General features: G+C 44.0%; 1 protein-coding gene across 7 annotated transcripts in view; it reads right to left on the bottom strand.

Moving 5' to 3' along the window:
- Positions 1 to 15,640, bottom strand: part of LOC126504455 (low-density lipoprotein receptor-related protein 1-like) — a 76,623-nt gene that overhangs the window by 27,533 nt on the left and 33,450 nt on the right. For 5 of the 7 annotated variants that reach the window (XR_007592601.1, XR_007592603.1, XR_007592604.1 and 2 more), the window contains exons 19-32: positions 15,248 to 15,377; positions 14,917 to 15,101; positions 14,072 to 14,258; positions 12,972 to 13,190; positions 12,409 to 12,589; positions 9,917 to 10,118; positions 9,664 to 9,828; positions 9,138 to 9,338; positions 8,119 to 8,668; positions 7,152 to 7,277; positions 5,001 to 5,111; positions 2,605 to 2,841; positions 1,947 to 2,424; positions 360 to 459 (exon numbers count right to left, since the gene is read on the bottom strand). Coding sequence is in view for 2 of the 7 variants with exons in the window: in XM_050146815.1 (XP_050002772.1) it covers positions 360 to 459; positions 1,947 to 2,424; positions 2,605 to 2,841; positions 5,001 to 5,111; positions 7,152 to 7,277; positions 8,119 to 8,668; positions 9,138 to 9,338; positions 9,664 to 9,828; positions 9,917 to 10,118; positions 12,409 to 12,589; positions 12,972 to 13,190; positions 14,072 to 14,258; positions 14,917 to 15,101; positions 15,248 to 15,377 (3,072 nt within the window). In the remaining 5 variants the exon portion in view is untranslated. Of the gene's footprint in view, positions 1 to 3; positions 460 to 1,946; positions 2,425 to 2,604; positions 2,842 to 5,000; positions 5,112 to 7,151; positions 7,278 to 8,118; positions 8,669 to 9,137; positions 9,339 to 9,663; positions 9,829 to 9,916; positions 10,119 to 12,408; positions 12,590 to 12,971; positions 13,191 to 14,071; positions 14,259 to 14,916; positions 15,102 to 15,247; positions 15,378 to 15,640 lie in introns of those variants that run through there. The other 2 variants (XM_050146814.1, XR_007592605.1) reach the window with 2 other exon arrangements.

Raw genomic sequence — 15,640 nt, 5'->3', positions numbered from 1 at the left:
GGAAAAGAGTTCGAGTGAGAAAACATACACAAAACAAGGAGATGGAGTCAGTGGGACCTGGAGACGGGGAGAGAGACCACAGGAAAAGAGTAGCTAAGTTTCCAGGGAGACCTCTAATCCAGGAATAGCCCACCCCAATCCCAAAAGAACTAGCCCCGTGTGTGCACGTCACTGAAACATCTAGGCTACTACTTCATGCATGTTTTCTTGTAATTCTTCAAAGCAGAGCTACAGACCAAAGAGTTAGTAAGCAGAAGTTTGGTATAAACAACAGCCACGTTCACCCAGCCCACAATTGTACTCTTAAGCATGTCTCACCAAGCGTTTTCCTCAGAGTCTTCCCAGCCCCCTTGGCGTACCTGCTCATCATAGACATCATTGACAAAAGTTTCACTATTCATTAGATTTTCTTCTTCTTGGCTGTTTTCTTTATCATAGTCCACATTTCTTGACGATGTTCTACAATCACAGAAACAATATCACAAGAATAGCTTGTGTACAAACCAAGGGAAAGATGGGTCAGTGCTTAAGAGCCCTTCCTGCTCTTGCAGAGGACCTGAATTCAGCTTCCAGTATCCACACAGATGCTCAAAACTGTCTGGAACTCCAGTTCCAGGGATTCAACAGCCTCTTCCAGCCTCTGAAGGCACTGTGCACACAGAGGACATGCATACATTCAGACGAACACACACAATATGTAAAAATAAATAAATCTAAAAAGCATACAATCATTTATCCACTGTCATGGTTAATTACATAGAAAGTGTTTCATTTTAATAATCTCTTAAATAAAGCAAGAGATCTAGAGTGGATAGCACTTGAGTCGATTATTATGCGTTATTATGCAAATATAGGGTTGATTCTCTCCTGAAGGGAGGCCAGTGACCAGTCAGTGAGAAATAACTTCAAGGACAGGTAAGAGGCAGTGGGACACAAGTTAAGCAGGAAAGCGGGTAAAAATAGCAGAAGGACCAAGAGTGAACCAGTTACGTATTAACCAGCATTTGCTTGGACATGTTCATTTTCCTGCCTTTTCTTTGGTCTATGAATTGAAGGAAGAACAATGAGATAGCTTCTAAAACATTAGGCCCCTTTACAATTCTTCATCCGTAGGCTGCTTAATGTTCCTTCTCAGTCCATTCAATCACTTTCTTCAGACACACCTTCCTCCTCTGTCTCACAATGTCACAAGTACCATTTGGTTACTGTTTGTTCCTTTAATGGCTTTCTTGCCCTTGGATAAAACTTGGTGTAAATTCTTTTCATTAGTCCTGAATTTCATCTCCACATGTGGGCTACATTGTGCTCTGCAATGCTCCAAATCCACAAAATGTAGACTTTTTAAAGAGGCACTCAAGCTAGAGGAGGCCAACAGAAGGAACCCCACCACGACATGAGTGTGTATCCCTGAGAAAAGGGGTGCAGACACACATAGAGAGGAAGACCTTGTGAAGGGCAAAGGAAGACACCCACCATCTACCAGCCGCTGGGATAAACAAGAAAATGAAGCGCTGTGTTAACACTTCCATCTTAGGCTTCCAGCCTTCTTGAGAGCATGAATTTATGTTTGTGATCCCCAGCCTGGTACTTTAGCAGACTCATAACCTCCCGACCAACACCCCTTCAATCGCTGGTGCTCCCTCATGACTCCATCATTGGGGAAACCTCACTTTCATTCCTGTAGCTTCGTCACTGATGGCCATTTTATCAGATTTTACCCTGGCAAGTGTCTCAGGCCCCACACTGAATGACACACCTGAGGTCTCACCCAAGGAGAGTGACCCAATTACTACTTTTCCAGGTCATTTAACAGGAGCCTTGTCATCTCAACCCTTCCTCTGGAAATGAATTTCTAGAGAGGACTTAAATCCTCAACCCCACTCGTGTTATTTTATAAGATGCCCTTGAAAGGGAATTCTCCCATGAAGACACTACCAGTCACTCACCTTTTGGATTTACGTTTTCTTCTGAAATGCAGAAATAGCCCCAGAACAGCCAGAATAGCCGATAAAGCAACTGCGACACTCAGGGCCACATAGCCAGTAGCCAGGCCACGGACTGCTTCTTGGCAGAACTCTCCACTATATTCCACCAGGCAAAGGCATCTCCTCAGCTTTCCTTCTATGGTGCAGATCCCTCTCCCATTGCAAAAGTTTTGGCTACAGGGCACATGATTTGCCTCCTGTAGAGCCCTGGACTCAACAGTTTCCTCTCTTCCCTTGGTTTGGGGGACCTTGCTCTCTGGGGCAGGCATTGGCGTGGTTAGTGTTTTTCTGGCAGGATGCCTCATCCCTTCTTGTCCTAGATGTTCACCTGTGGTGGACTCAGTAGCCTGGAAAAGTTTGGAAGCTTCTGGTGTCAACCTTTTCTGAACTTCCGGCTTCTTAAGTATTGATGTGGACCGGCTTCTATCTGGATTCAGACCTACAAGAATCAAGGCAGATGGAACTGTTTGCCCAGCCTCCTTCCTCTAGGGGATGGTTATTCAGTCATATTTAAATTGGTGGAATCAAGGATATATATTTAAGGGGTGGCATTGAATTGGATATTCCCCAAATCCACGAACACTGATGTACAGCGGGGGGCTGGGTAGGAGGTACTCACAGGCCACTTCATCAGATCCATCCAGACAGTCAACGTGACCGTCGCAAACTTGCTCCATGGAAATGCACTTCTGACCATCCTTACAACATCGTGATGGCGGAGAGCACTGGACAGCTTCCACGCACATATAACCATCAACCAAGCAGTACCCCACGGGACACCTGCAAGTCTTGCCCTCAGGATTTGGTAAACAGATGTGACTGCATCCTCCATTGTCTTTGGAGCAGCTGTTGTTACCTGTATAACACCCCGGCCCATTCCCAAACCAGAAAGCCAAAAATATATCAAAGATTTATAGGCTCCGAGAGAGTTTTCTACAAGCTTTTTTATAAATTGGTTATCATCAAAAGATGCAGATGTTTTCAACAAATTATATAGCTCTTCCATTTGACTCTTTTCAGTTAATGAGGCTCTGAGTAATTAATAATTCTTCATAGATCAATGTGGCTTTAAACGTTTAACAGGGGACCACCTTAAGAAAAATTGAGGCGGCCTCTTAATCAATCAAGACTACATTGTGGGTGTTTTCCAGTCAAACCCATCCAATGACAGAACCAGAAAGGCCTTGGAAATAAAACTATTTTTAGTTGAAAGCAGTGAAGCTGGGAGGTTTATCATCCTTTTCATAGTCTGGTTAAGGGAGCCATTTCTCATTTGGAATCATTCCTCAAGGCTTAGTCTTAAACTTCTAATGGTCTTGTAGTATGGGACATTCCAGGCACTGTGGCACAGAGTTCTAAGAACTAAGCAACAGAAAACTTGAGTGATCATCTATCACTTGGAGGAAGTCTAAAATTTATCTCCTTATTGATCCAAGACTAGCAGCCCCCCACATGACTAGCCCTCTTTCATGGGGCTTGATGCTCACAAAAACAAACAAACAAATAACAACAACAACAAAAAAAAACAATGGGGCCGCATTCTCTTAAGACTAATGTGTCCAGATCATGTCTGACTGTTCACAAGTTTAAGCTTTAAGGCTCAATCAACATCAAATATAGATAGAACTGATGGACCATAGAATGAAGGTTAGCTTCGCTTCGGAGATTGTGTGTGTGTGTGTGTGTGTGTGTGTGTGTGTGTGTGTGTGTTGCTGAAGATTCGACCCAAAGTCTCATGTGTAGTAGGCAAGAGCCATGCTGACCCTCCAACCCCTTTTCTTTAAAGACATGATCTCACTATGTTCCACAGATAGCCTTGAACTCACTCTGCAAGCCAGACAGACCTTGAGCTTAAACTCATCCTGCCTCAGCCCCCACCAAATAGAACCATCAACCTGCACCAACCACCAGGTGTGTCTTGTCTCAAGTGGCATTTTGTTTATAATAATATTAGTATTGTTTAGTCTACAAGAACAAAGTGATATATTCTGGTTTCTGATTCTAATAGATTTCTGTGTATTTGAATGTTGTGTGTCTTAGTGTCTGTATGCGTTTCTTGTGTTTTTTCCTTGGCTCTGTTCTTCCCTGTTTGTTAATTTTGTCCTACTGTGGGTTTTTTTTTGCCTTTATTTTATCTTATTTTACTATTACTACTACTATTTTAGATGCCTGTTTGTATTCTAATGTGAGAGAGAAAGAGTGTGGATTTGGGTGTAAGGGAAGTGGGGAGTGTCTAGGAGGAGTTGGAGGAGGGGAAAGAGTGATCAGAATATACAACTAATCTGTTTTCAATTTTAAAATAGTTGTGAGTGGAGGAGGCTGGCTCATTGGTAACACTCCGGCCCTGTGTGCATAAGGGCTGGGTAGATCCCAAGCACAGCAAGTACAAAACAACAACACAGAAAAGAAAACCAAACATCAGCCGCTGAAAGCCGGAGTCTGGAAGGTTCATGAAGGAAAAAAAATAATAAAATAAAACTTAAGAGAAGAAAGTGAAACAGAACTCAAGTTTTATAGTGTAGATCTTTAGTGTCCCCCAAAGGTCCCTATGGTAAAGGGTCTGATCTCAGTACAACACTATTGAAAAACACTGAAAATAGAAGAGGTATGGCTGTGTGTGTGTGTGTGTGTGTGTGTGTGTGTATGCATGTGCACATGCGTGTGTTCGGTATTTAGATACTGGAAGCACACCTCTGAAGAGCATTCTATGATTCTAGTCTCTTCCTTTGAAAGCCAGCACACTGAGTCCGTCAACTCCCAGCCCAACGGATTTACCATGGCCATGCTTGATACCCAGTTCAGGAGACAGTGGGGTCAAAGGTGTACTTGACCCAGACAGTAGAGAACGGCATACACACACACACACATACACATTGCGTAGCCCAGTAAGAGTTTTAGAGAGGAATATTTTTACATCATGGGAAACACAAAGGCACTCCAAGGGCGGAGTGCCCCCTCCGTGGGAAGTCAGCGGGCCGACTGCAATGTTGTCACAGTCATGGGAGGTGTACTTACCTTGTTGACTAAGTGTACTATAAACTTTTAGGTCTACAACCTTCCGGTCTACTTGGAACCATTGATTTTCCGAGACTTGAGCTTTGCTGTACCAAACTTTGGTAATCTGGGCTGAAACAAAAGCCAGCAAGTAACTATTAACAAAAAGAAAATCCATGGCAGAACCATTCCTAGGCAATGAAGTGGGTTTAGGAGAAACACTTCAACTCATCTGTGTGAGCCAGCGAAGCAAAAAGAATTTTTCAGAATAGTTGCATATTTTTCTGTGTTTCATTGTGAGAAAGAAATGCTATGAGAATCTTTTTTTTTTTTTTTTCCGAGACAGGGTTTCTCTGTGGCTTTGGAGCCTGTCCTGGAACTAGCTCTTGTAGACCAGGCTGGTCTCGAACTCACAGAGATCCGCCTGCCTCTGCCTCCCGAGTGCTGGGATTAAAGGCGTGCGCCACCACCGCCCGGCTTATGAGAATCTTTAAAAATGACAAATTTCCAACCAAAACCAGGTCACATGGCATGTCCTCCACAGCAGAGTCACCTGTTAGGCATGCCTGGTGACAAACACTTCTAACAGTAGCACTTTGGAGGCTGAGACAGGAAGACTGAATTTGGGGCTACAGAGTGAGACACTGTCTCAAAAAACGACACACAAAAATATCAAAGTTACATGTCAATAACTTAAGTGAATGTTGAGCTAGAAAGAACAAGTGACGATCGTCTCAGAATTGATTAGAACGCATGTCTGGAAATAGCTCCCTTGTAGGAGGCGATGTGCGGGATCCTAAAGAGGATGGGAAGTGGCTCATCCCACACCTCAGATGCTTGGAGGTAGGGAGGATCTGGGAAAAAGTTCTGCTGGGGATGTTTGACACCTGGATATTGAAGGAGACAGGTTTATTTTAAATCTTTTCTGCAGTTTCATCAAGTCTAGATATTCACCCAGAGTTTATTCCCAGGACTCTAGCTAGCGTAGACATCATGATGTATTAGAATACTGGGATTTGGGGCAATCCCCTTAATATGCTAGAAATGGCCACACTCGAGTCCCTTAAAAAAAGCTCTGTGTGTGCCAGTAAAACAGAAGCAGAGATAAGAGGGGGATGGAGGAGGGCAAAATCATAAGGAATGGGGCTTTGGGAAAGGCTGTCACAAACTATTAACAACCAACATGTGTGAAAATGTCACAGTGAAACCCATTTCTTTTATGTGAATCGGAAAAAGTAATTTAAAAATGAGAAGAGAAAGAGTGCTGCATAGTCCACCTTGTGCCTCAGGTTTACTTTGTCAACTATGACAATTTCTGTCGATTGATGGGGAAGCTGGGATAGCTAGTAACTGAGAACAGACATGCCCCTTGTTCTAACTCCGGGCCTACTTCTCTCTTGCATGAGCTTATCCAAAGGTCCATGTTTTGAGGGCTTGGCCTCCAGCTTAGGCCTAACGGGAAGGAAGTTAGGTTGCTAAGGGCATGCCATAGATGGGAATTTTTAGGTCCCTGGCCTTCCTTGTTTTCTCTCTTTGCTTTTTGCATCCATGGGACAATTTGCTGCTCTGCCACACGACACATCGTGATATACTTCCTCACCAAAGAGCCAAATGCAACCAGACAAGCGCCCCGAAACCCACGGAGCTAAGAATCCAAATCCTCTTCTCCTCGTGAGTCGGTTGTCAGGCGCGTTTCGTCACAGTGACAGATCGGTGGCATAGCAGTAAGAAGCATCAAATGAGATACAGACATTTCGGGACCTAAGCTTAGTCATAGAGAGCAGGGGTTCTCAACCTGTGGGTCGCAACTTCTATTGTATACCCTATGTTTCAGATATTTACATTACGATTATGATTCAGAACAGCAGCAAAATTATGAAGTACCAATGAAATAATGTTATGGTTGGGGGGGGGTCACCACAACATGAGGAACTGTATTAAAGGGTCGCAGCCTTAGGAAGGTTGAGAAATGCTGATATAAAGAGTAACCAAGTAAGTGACAGGTCCTCCAAGTCTCAGATGCATTGTCACACATCCTCCTCTAGATGAAGGAAGTCGGTCATTCTTCCGAGAGCAAGACACTGCTAGGGACAGGTGCTAAGAAGAAGCAGATGCTCTTTGGAGTGCAGGAGTAAATTCAGATCACAGTTCAATCCATACAACAAGACCTACCATCATCAACTGTTGTCCACAGCATCATGTCTTGGCCACATGCAAAGAGGCGAAGACCCTTTACTCCTTGGTGCTCCACTCTGTATCCTGAGCCATCTAGCTGAATACTTTGGATAAGCCCCTGCCCTAGGAAGAGATGCTTAGTTAATTTTGTATAGTCCCCAAAAGCTGTCTTTATCCTGGAACTTGATATGTCTTGCCTCAGCTTCAGGATGATGCTGTTTGCCATTCAGGCTCTGAAGCCGATTCTCCCTCATTCACCTCTTTGTAACAATGATGCATAGTGATTTACATCTATATATGTGCACATATACGCATATATTTTATATATGTATAGTATATATAGTATATGATCTGTGTGTGAGTCACAGTGATTTGCATATATATGTATATATATGCATAGTATATATGCACATACACTATACAGTCTATGTGGTATGTGTGTATGTGTATATGACAAGTGTGTAAGTCATGTATACACACATGAGTGCAGGTGTGCTTATGTCACAGCATGTTTTAAGGTCAGCTGACAAAGTCAGGTTTCTTGTTTGAGGCAGAAGCTCTTTGGTTTTTGCTACCGTATACCAGGCAAGTTGGCCCATAAGCTCCCACCTCCATTGTCACCATAAGGCAACTGGGATTACTACCATGTGCTCTGGTGTGCAGCTTTATGTGCTTCTTGGGCTGTAAACACAGGTCCTCATGCTCGCAAGGCAGGTGCCTTCCCCACTGAACCGTCTCCGCACTATTATTCAGACTTTCTGAGTTCTCAGTCCTATCTTTTACAAATGACTTTGTGGTCTATACTCTGCTACTCAGGAAAAGCCTTTCCTTGTCTCTCTTGTGTGGGCAGATAGATGTAGACTGAGTTGTGCAAGCTCATAGCCGAAGATCATTGACCAGAACTTCGTTACCCAGTGCACGGTCTGACAGGGTCATATTTAGGGTGTAGATATTAACCACTTACCAGTATCAGCCCAGTATACTCGGGTCCCTGAATCCGAAAAGGCCAGGCCCACAGGTACCTGGGACTTCAGCCACAGTGCCCTTCTACTGCTGCCATCCATAGAGGCACATTCAATGTTGGCGCCATGTCTCCCATCATCCTGAGAACCTAGGTCTGCCAAGCACATGACTGCCGTAGGTGGGTGGAGGACAATGGAGGTCGGGTGGTAAAGGTTTTCGCTGAGCAAGACTATGGGATGTTGGCCTTTGGAGGAAGCAACATTGACGTGGGGGTTCTCACTGGCAATCCAATATATGTTCCCACTCAGCCAGTCCAGAGCAAAGTCAACCACTGTCCCCTTCCCAGATATGATTCTCTGCCATGACAGGATCCCTGGTTCTTCCAGCCTCAGTAGCCTGATGTCACTGGTATTCAGCTCTGACAGGTAGAGGGCCTTTTCCTGGATGAGATAATCCACTGAGGCCAGCTGATTGACGCTGGTGAAGGGGAGCATTCTGTGTTCCGGTAGAGTTGTTTGTTGTGTCGCAGTCTTAAGGTTTTTTAGATAGATCTACGGGGAAAAATCAGGTGGGTAGTACTGGTCGAGTCTCCTCTCTTTTGTTTTAAATCTCAATATGACATTGGCGGTAGGATTCTTAAATTAGTATTTTCAGACCTCCCCCCTCCAGAAAGCAGAAAGCAGTTAATGTGTTTCTTTCCTGGAGCCCCTAACATGGAGGATCCCTAAAACCCACGTGTCTTAGTCAAGGTTACTATTGCTGTAACCATGACCAAATGCAAGTTGGTTGGGCAGACAGGGGTTTATTTGGCTTATGCTTTATATCATAGTTCATCATCAAAAGAAGTCAAGACAGGAACTCAAACAGGACAAGATCCTGGAGGTATGTGCTGATGTAGAGGCCATGGATGGGTGCTACTGACTGGTTCGCTCGGCCTGCTTTGTTATAGAACCCAAGACCAGTCCAGGGATGGCACCAGGAACTAAGCATAGGAATGTCAGGAAAGCACTGAAACAATACCTGGGTGAGAACAGTGGGCAATACCAGGAACACAAAGGCAGACTCTTGGAGAGAGACACAGGTGATTCCATCATCTGCCAGCAGGAGGCCAACGGGACAACGACAGCTTCCCTTAGCCCGTGGGCTCAGAAGGCACAAGTGAGAGCATCCCCTGTCCAGGCAAGGACTGGAAGACTTGGGCTGGAGGACTTCATGCATGATCTGGAAGAAAAGAGCTGGATGATGCTCGGTGCTAAATCCTTTCCATTAGCAAGTCAATGGATTCTCTTCCCCTCTCCTTCCCCTTCCCCTTTCTTCCTTATCTTCTACCTCCCTTCTCTTATGTCTTTCTTTATCTATGTGCAGGGACTGAAAACAGCCGTAAGCCTCCTTAGCAAGTGCCACTCTACCACAGAACTACAGCCATAGCCCTGGTAATGCTCGGAATCACGATGGGTGGGTGCCACCTAACCTGGTGATTGGCTAGCTCATAGACATATCTTTTTCCCGGAGGACCAGGAAGATATTTTAAGAGGACTCCACATACCTTGAGTCCAAAGGGCTGTCCAGAACGCTTGATGAGGACAGTCCTGTCCTTGCCTGTCGTCTTCTCCACGCGCTGAATTGTTCTCGTCTTCAGGTCAGACCAGAAGATCTTATCTTCAAACACAGCGACTGAAAAGGGGTTCTTGATTTGTGTTAGCTGCAACATCTACAACGGTGAAGGTGAGCTTTCTGGGGTGAGGTTTACACAAGACACATGGTATCTGAACTGAGCCTAATGTCAAAAGAGCACTTACACTAACGCCACTGCCATCCAGGTTGGCAGAGCCAATGCAGTGAAATTTCTCATCAGACCAGAATATCTTCCAGCTTAACTGGTCAAGGGCGAGGCTAGTTGGCCGGCCAAGACCTTGATTGACAAGCGTCTTCCTGCTGCTCCCATCCATGCCAGCTTGTTCTATTTGAGGTTCTCCTCCAATTTTGGACCAGTACATCAGTCTGTGTGAGTAAAAATGCCAGCTTTCAGGCAGTATATTGCTTTGGAGAAAACATCTATCAATTCGTTTCTTAAAACATTTACTTTCAAAGATTACAAATGGATACAAAATGTAGTAGCTTAGAATTCAATGTCATCATAGCAAAAAGGGAACATGCTGACTGACGGCTCAATTAGTTTTTTCCTCAATTTTTAATTAGTTCAGTTTCTTAAGTATAACTGTGACATATTAGAAGAAAGTTTTTCTTGGAATTTTATGGTGATTGGTTGTCACAAGAAGCTAGGGAGTACAGTAGTTCTCAACCTGGAAAGGATCCAGGGAACTTGCCAATCTTTCCTCAGCTAGAAGGTGGGCTTACAGACATAGAAAATAAAAAATGTAGAAAAAAGGGAAAAATATTAAAAATAGGTTGAAAAGTACGCTAAAAAATAGCTTTAAAAATGATCATGGATGGATGTGTAGGTGAGACTACACTATTCACTGTAACTGTTAAATCCACCAGAAACTACTGTTAGTATTCTGAAATTCGTGCTGGAAATTTCTTCTGGAAAGCAAAGGACATGGTCAATAAGACAAAACGACAGCCTACAGAATGGGAAAAGATCTTCACTAACCCCACTCAGACAGAGGTCTGATCTCCAAAATATACAAAGAACTCAAGAAATTGGTCGTCAAAAGAACAAATAATCCAATAAAAAATGTAGTACAGACCTAAACAGAGAACTCTCAACAGAGAAAATGTTCACCATCCTTAGTCATCAGAGCAATGCAAATCAAAACAACTCTGAGATTCCATATTACACCTGTAAGAATGGCCAAGATCAAAAACACTGATGACAATTTATGCTGGAGAGGTTGTAGGGTAAAGGGAACACTCCTGCATTGCTGGTGGGAATGCAAGATGGTACAGCCCCTTTGGATGTAATTGTGGCAATTTCTCTGAAAATTAAGAAACAACCTCAAGACCCAGTAATATCACTTTTGAATATATATCCAAGAGGTGCTCAATCGTGTCACAAGGACATGTGCTCAACCATGTTCATAGCAGCATTGTTTGTCATAGCCAGAACCTGGAAACAACCTAAATGCCCCTCAACCATAGAATGGATAAGGAAAATGTGGTACGCAATACCACATTGGAGTACTACACAGCAGGAAAAAATAACAACATCTTGAATTTTTCAGAAAAAATGGATGGAGCTAGAAAACATTATTTTGAGCGAGGTAACCCAGACATAGAAAGACAATTATCACATGTACTCACTCATGTTTGAGTTGTTTTTTTTTAAAACATAAAACAAAGAAAACCAGCCTACAACTCACAATCCTAGAGAACTTAGACAACAATGAGGACACTAAGAGAGACTTACATAGATCTAATCTACATGGGAAGTAGAAAAAACAAGGTCTCCTAAGTAAGTTGGGAGTATGGGGACCTTGGGGGAAGGTTGAAGGGGAGAGGCAGGGAGGGGAGCAGAGAAAAATGTAGAGCTCAATAAAAATCAATCAATCAATAAAATAACTCATATTACACAAGAAAAAAAGAAGAATGAGGATATTAAACATGGGTTACCACTGGACCCTAGATCCCCTCTATCTTTTTCTTGTATCTGTTACACCTATAGTTATCCCAGTGACAGACTGGGAATATTACCTGAACTTGTGTGCCTTTGGGCTGGAGAGATAGACCAATGGTAAAAACTCTTGCCTTGAAACCTGACCACTTGAGTTCAATTCTGTTCAATTCTTGGAAACCATATGATGGGAAGGGAGAACCAACTTCTTAAAATTGTCTTCTGACTTCCACATGTGTGCCATAGCACTGGAATACACACACATGTGCATGCACACACACACACACATGCACACACACACGCACACACACACATACACACAAAGCTTTCTCAGAAAGAAAGGACTGTAAGTGGAATCACTCAAGCTTCACTCAAATCTAGATGACCCTGAATTAACCATCTTTACTAGCTCCCTTCTCTCCTCATCTGCCATTTAAAAATCAGAATGTAAAAAAAAAAAATCAAAATGTGTTCCAAGAGTTCATTTGTTTGCCTTAGAAACCAGTGGTGGACCAGGACTAGAGTTGCACTTGGAATTTTCCCCAAAGTTTTGAGACCTGTAATAGGCATGCTTCTGGTTGACACAGATCAGCCCTAGATCTAAACCCAGACACATTTTCAATTCACTCATTCTGGATTGGGATAGCAATCAGAGTAGAACTAGGCAGGGATAACCAGCTTAAGGATCTTGACCAGGCATTTTGATCCCCGACTCACCCATTTAGGGGATCCAAAGCCAAAGACTGGGGCTGAAGCACATCATCCAGGACAACTGTGTGCTCGGACTTTCCTCTCTCAACAGCAGTTAACTGAATCGCCAAAATCTGGCCAGCTCCCCTATCGGTCCAGTAGAGATTCCTTCCAATCCAGTCAACCACTATACAGTCTGGCTTTATCCCTAAAGAGAGCATTCAACAGATACGCTTACGCTACATTGTAACTTCAGTCAGCTTAAGCCAAGAGATTCTAGACTTGCAAACCATATTCATTCTTTTTCCAAGTGCTAACGCATATCCAACAGAAAAAAAACCTATTAATATATCCCCAAATACTATTGTAGAGAAAGATAATCATTGCAAGCAGTGGCCAATAGGTTGCAGCCTGGTAGAACCCATGTGCACTGAAATGAAAATGGTGGCATCTTTCTATTTCTTACTAACCAACAAGCCTTGGTCCCTTTCAATGGAGGAGGCAAATCCCATCCCAGGTTCACACCAATTGCCCCTCATTGTGTTGTTTATGCTCTGTGTGTTTACTAGGAGCTTTCCAGTAGGGCATACCTCTCACCACTATCCCATCCTTCCTTGTGGCCATACTCATCCATCTTATACTTTCTGCATTGGGATCTGCCCAGAAGATTTTCTGATCCACTAAGTCATAGTCCACAGAGTAGATAGCCAGGGTCTTGTCAGTAGTTGCCAGGATATCTTCTTTTAAGCTTCGCAGTCCGGAAAGGAATAGGTTAAACTCAATTGCAACAAGCAGGATTGGCTCAGCACCTGCCAAGAAGAAAGGGCATTCAACGTGACCACAAAGGAGTTTATACAGTGAAGATCAGCACAGGCTAAAGAATAAAAGAATACGACACAGTATGCGGCTTTTGGATTCTTGTTGCCGAGACTGGGCTGTCAATTAGCTCAAATGGGAGGAGTGCTCATAACACAATGGTTACAATAATAACCATGACTTAAGGGTATATGGAATACAGCAATTATTAGCTTATGTTAAAAGCAACAACTCCTTTATTTTCTTGGTGAGCAAAATAATGAGTTTCATTGTGACATTTGCATTATACACACCATTGTCCCTTGCTCATGTCTACTCTCTCCATCCACTTCCATCCCCCATCAATGTTGGTCTATTTCCCTTCTTCAAACAATCCCTGTTCTGCTTTTCTGTCACAAAAGCACACACACAAATCCCACATATGAGAGAGAATATATGCTATTTTATCTTTCTCCCCTCTATTATCCTCCCTACACCCCCTTTAATCCTTTTTTGTCCCCACCCATGATCCCCCTTTGACTTTTATACCCTGCATCGATTCATCTAAAAATCTATATTCCACAAAGAAAAGGACAACTGCAATATTTGTCTCTTGAGTCTGGCTTATTTCACTTAACATAATGTCCAGTTCTACTCATATTCCTGCCAGTAACATAATTTCATTTTTCTTTATGACCAAATAAATTCTATTGTGTATATACACCACATTTTCTTTATCCACACATTTGTTGGTAGGCATTAGGCTGGTCATGAATGAAATACTGGGGCAGAGAAACCAGAAAGAAAGGTTGGATATGAAAAGCCAGGTTGACCCACAGTCACAGCGTTCGGGATTCAGCACTCATGACCCAAGACTTTCCCAGCTCCAGGTTACCTGTTGCCTTACAAGTGTGGCCATCAGGGCCCAGCAAGTAGCCAGGGTGACAGGCACAGTTATATGAGCCCTCAGTATTGATACAGGTCTGACTGCAAGGTCGACCAGTTGGCTGCTGGCACTCATTTACATCCTGACAAGTTTGACCACTGTTATCCAGCTCAAAACCTGGGGCACAAGCACACACCTGAAAGAGATAAGAAGTCATCAACTCATTCCGAAGGCAAAACAGCACTGATCAAAGAGCCTTGATCTTCCTATGAAATTCGCATGGGGCTACATTTCATTGTGACAAGGAGGCAGCTTTGCTTTGAACAGCCTCTTCTCTTTGCCTCCCCAACCTCACAGTTTGTACCTGTTAAACCCTTCCAGCCATCACGGGACCAGAGTAACAATGGCCAGGTTCAGCCCAGGACACCAGAGCCTCCACTGCCTTCATGAGACGGCAAAGCACATGAAGCAAACTGAGTTGGTCATCTGCCAGTAGAGGGTGGCTGTTACCAAATATCAGAACACTTTCTTTTACTGCACTGAGACTTGAGTTCACTGCTTGCAACTGAGTAACGTTGCCTTAACCTAGCCAATTCTCGACTTAAGAGTACGGCAGATTCCATATATCCACAGGGAAGCAACTTTCAGGTTGTCATTTTCCTGACCTGCCTGGATGTTTGGATCTTAGCACCATGTAACATTTCTCCTACGGCTCAAGAAGAGACGGGAAGGGCCACAGGTATATGTCTTTGAGATCAAGGTGCCATGCAGGAACCACCTGAATGAGTGCCCCCTTGGCTTTTCTCAGCACAGATGTGGTTGATAGAGAACAAACCGTAACTTCAGCAACTCACTGGCCCAGCTGGGGTCTGGTAGCAGGCGTGGTAACACTGCTCGGGGCTGCAGGCTGATGAAGAACACTCTCCACCCTCATCTGAACCGTCCACACAGTCCTCTCGCCCATCACACACCACGCTGAAGCTGAGGCAGGCGCCAGTGGCACACTGGAACTCGGAATCCAGGCACTTCTGGGGAGCACCTGTTGGGGGAGGGGATTGCCTTCCTTTAGAGTTTTACAATGGACCCCCTAAGCATCCCGTCCCTAAAAGCGGGTGAACTTCAGCTTCTGTAGTGTTTTCAGGCAAACCTTTGGCTTCTGCCTCAGTGAGAATGCCCGGCACTTACACTCAGCCTCGTCGCTGCTGTCTCTGCAGTCACTCTGTCCGTCACAGTGCCAGAAATCAGGTACACACTGGTCTCCACTTCTACAGGCCCACTGCCTTGGGCCACATGGAAGCACCTTGGGGTCACAGTCCTGGAATACAGTGATAATCAGTGCTCACCTGCTCTAGCTAAGTAAGGGGGTTACAGAGTTAGACAAGGCCCCAGCCAAGGAGAAGAGGAAACCTAAGTGCCCAAAAGGGACAGAGTATGAGGTCAGTCTCTTCAGAAGCTGGACATGCAGTACATCCTTAAGAGTAGTTTGTTTCCCCAGAGAGACTCCCTTAGAGGAAAGTGGTTATCAGTTGGAGATGGCTTCCAGGTTGGGGATGAGGGTGTGTGTCTACTTCTTCTAGA

The sequence above is a fragment of the Alexandromys fortis genome, unplaced genomic scaffold (genome assembly GCF_014885135.2).
Source record: "Alexandromys fortis isolate MF-2015 unplaced genomic scaffold, M_Fortis_MF-2015_v1.1 scaffold_55, whole genome shotgun sequence".
Taxonomy (NCBI): Eukaryota; Metazoa; Chordata; class Mammalia; order Rodentia; family Cricetidae; genus Alexandromys; species Alexandromys fortis.
The sequence above is the reverse complement of the archived record's forward strand: the minus strand, read 5'-3'. Positions and strand labels throughout refer to the sequence as shown.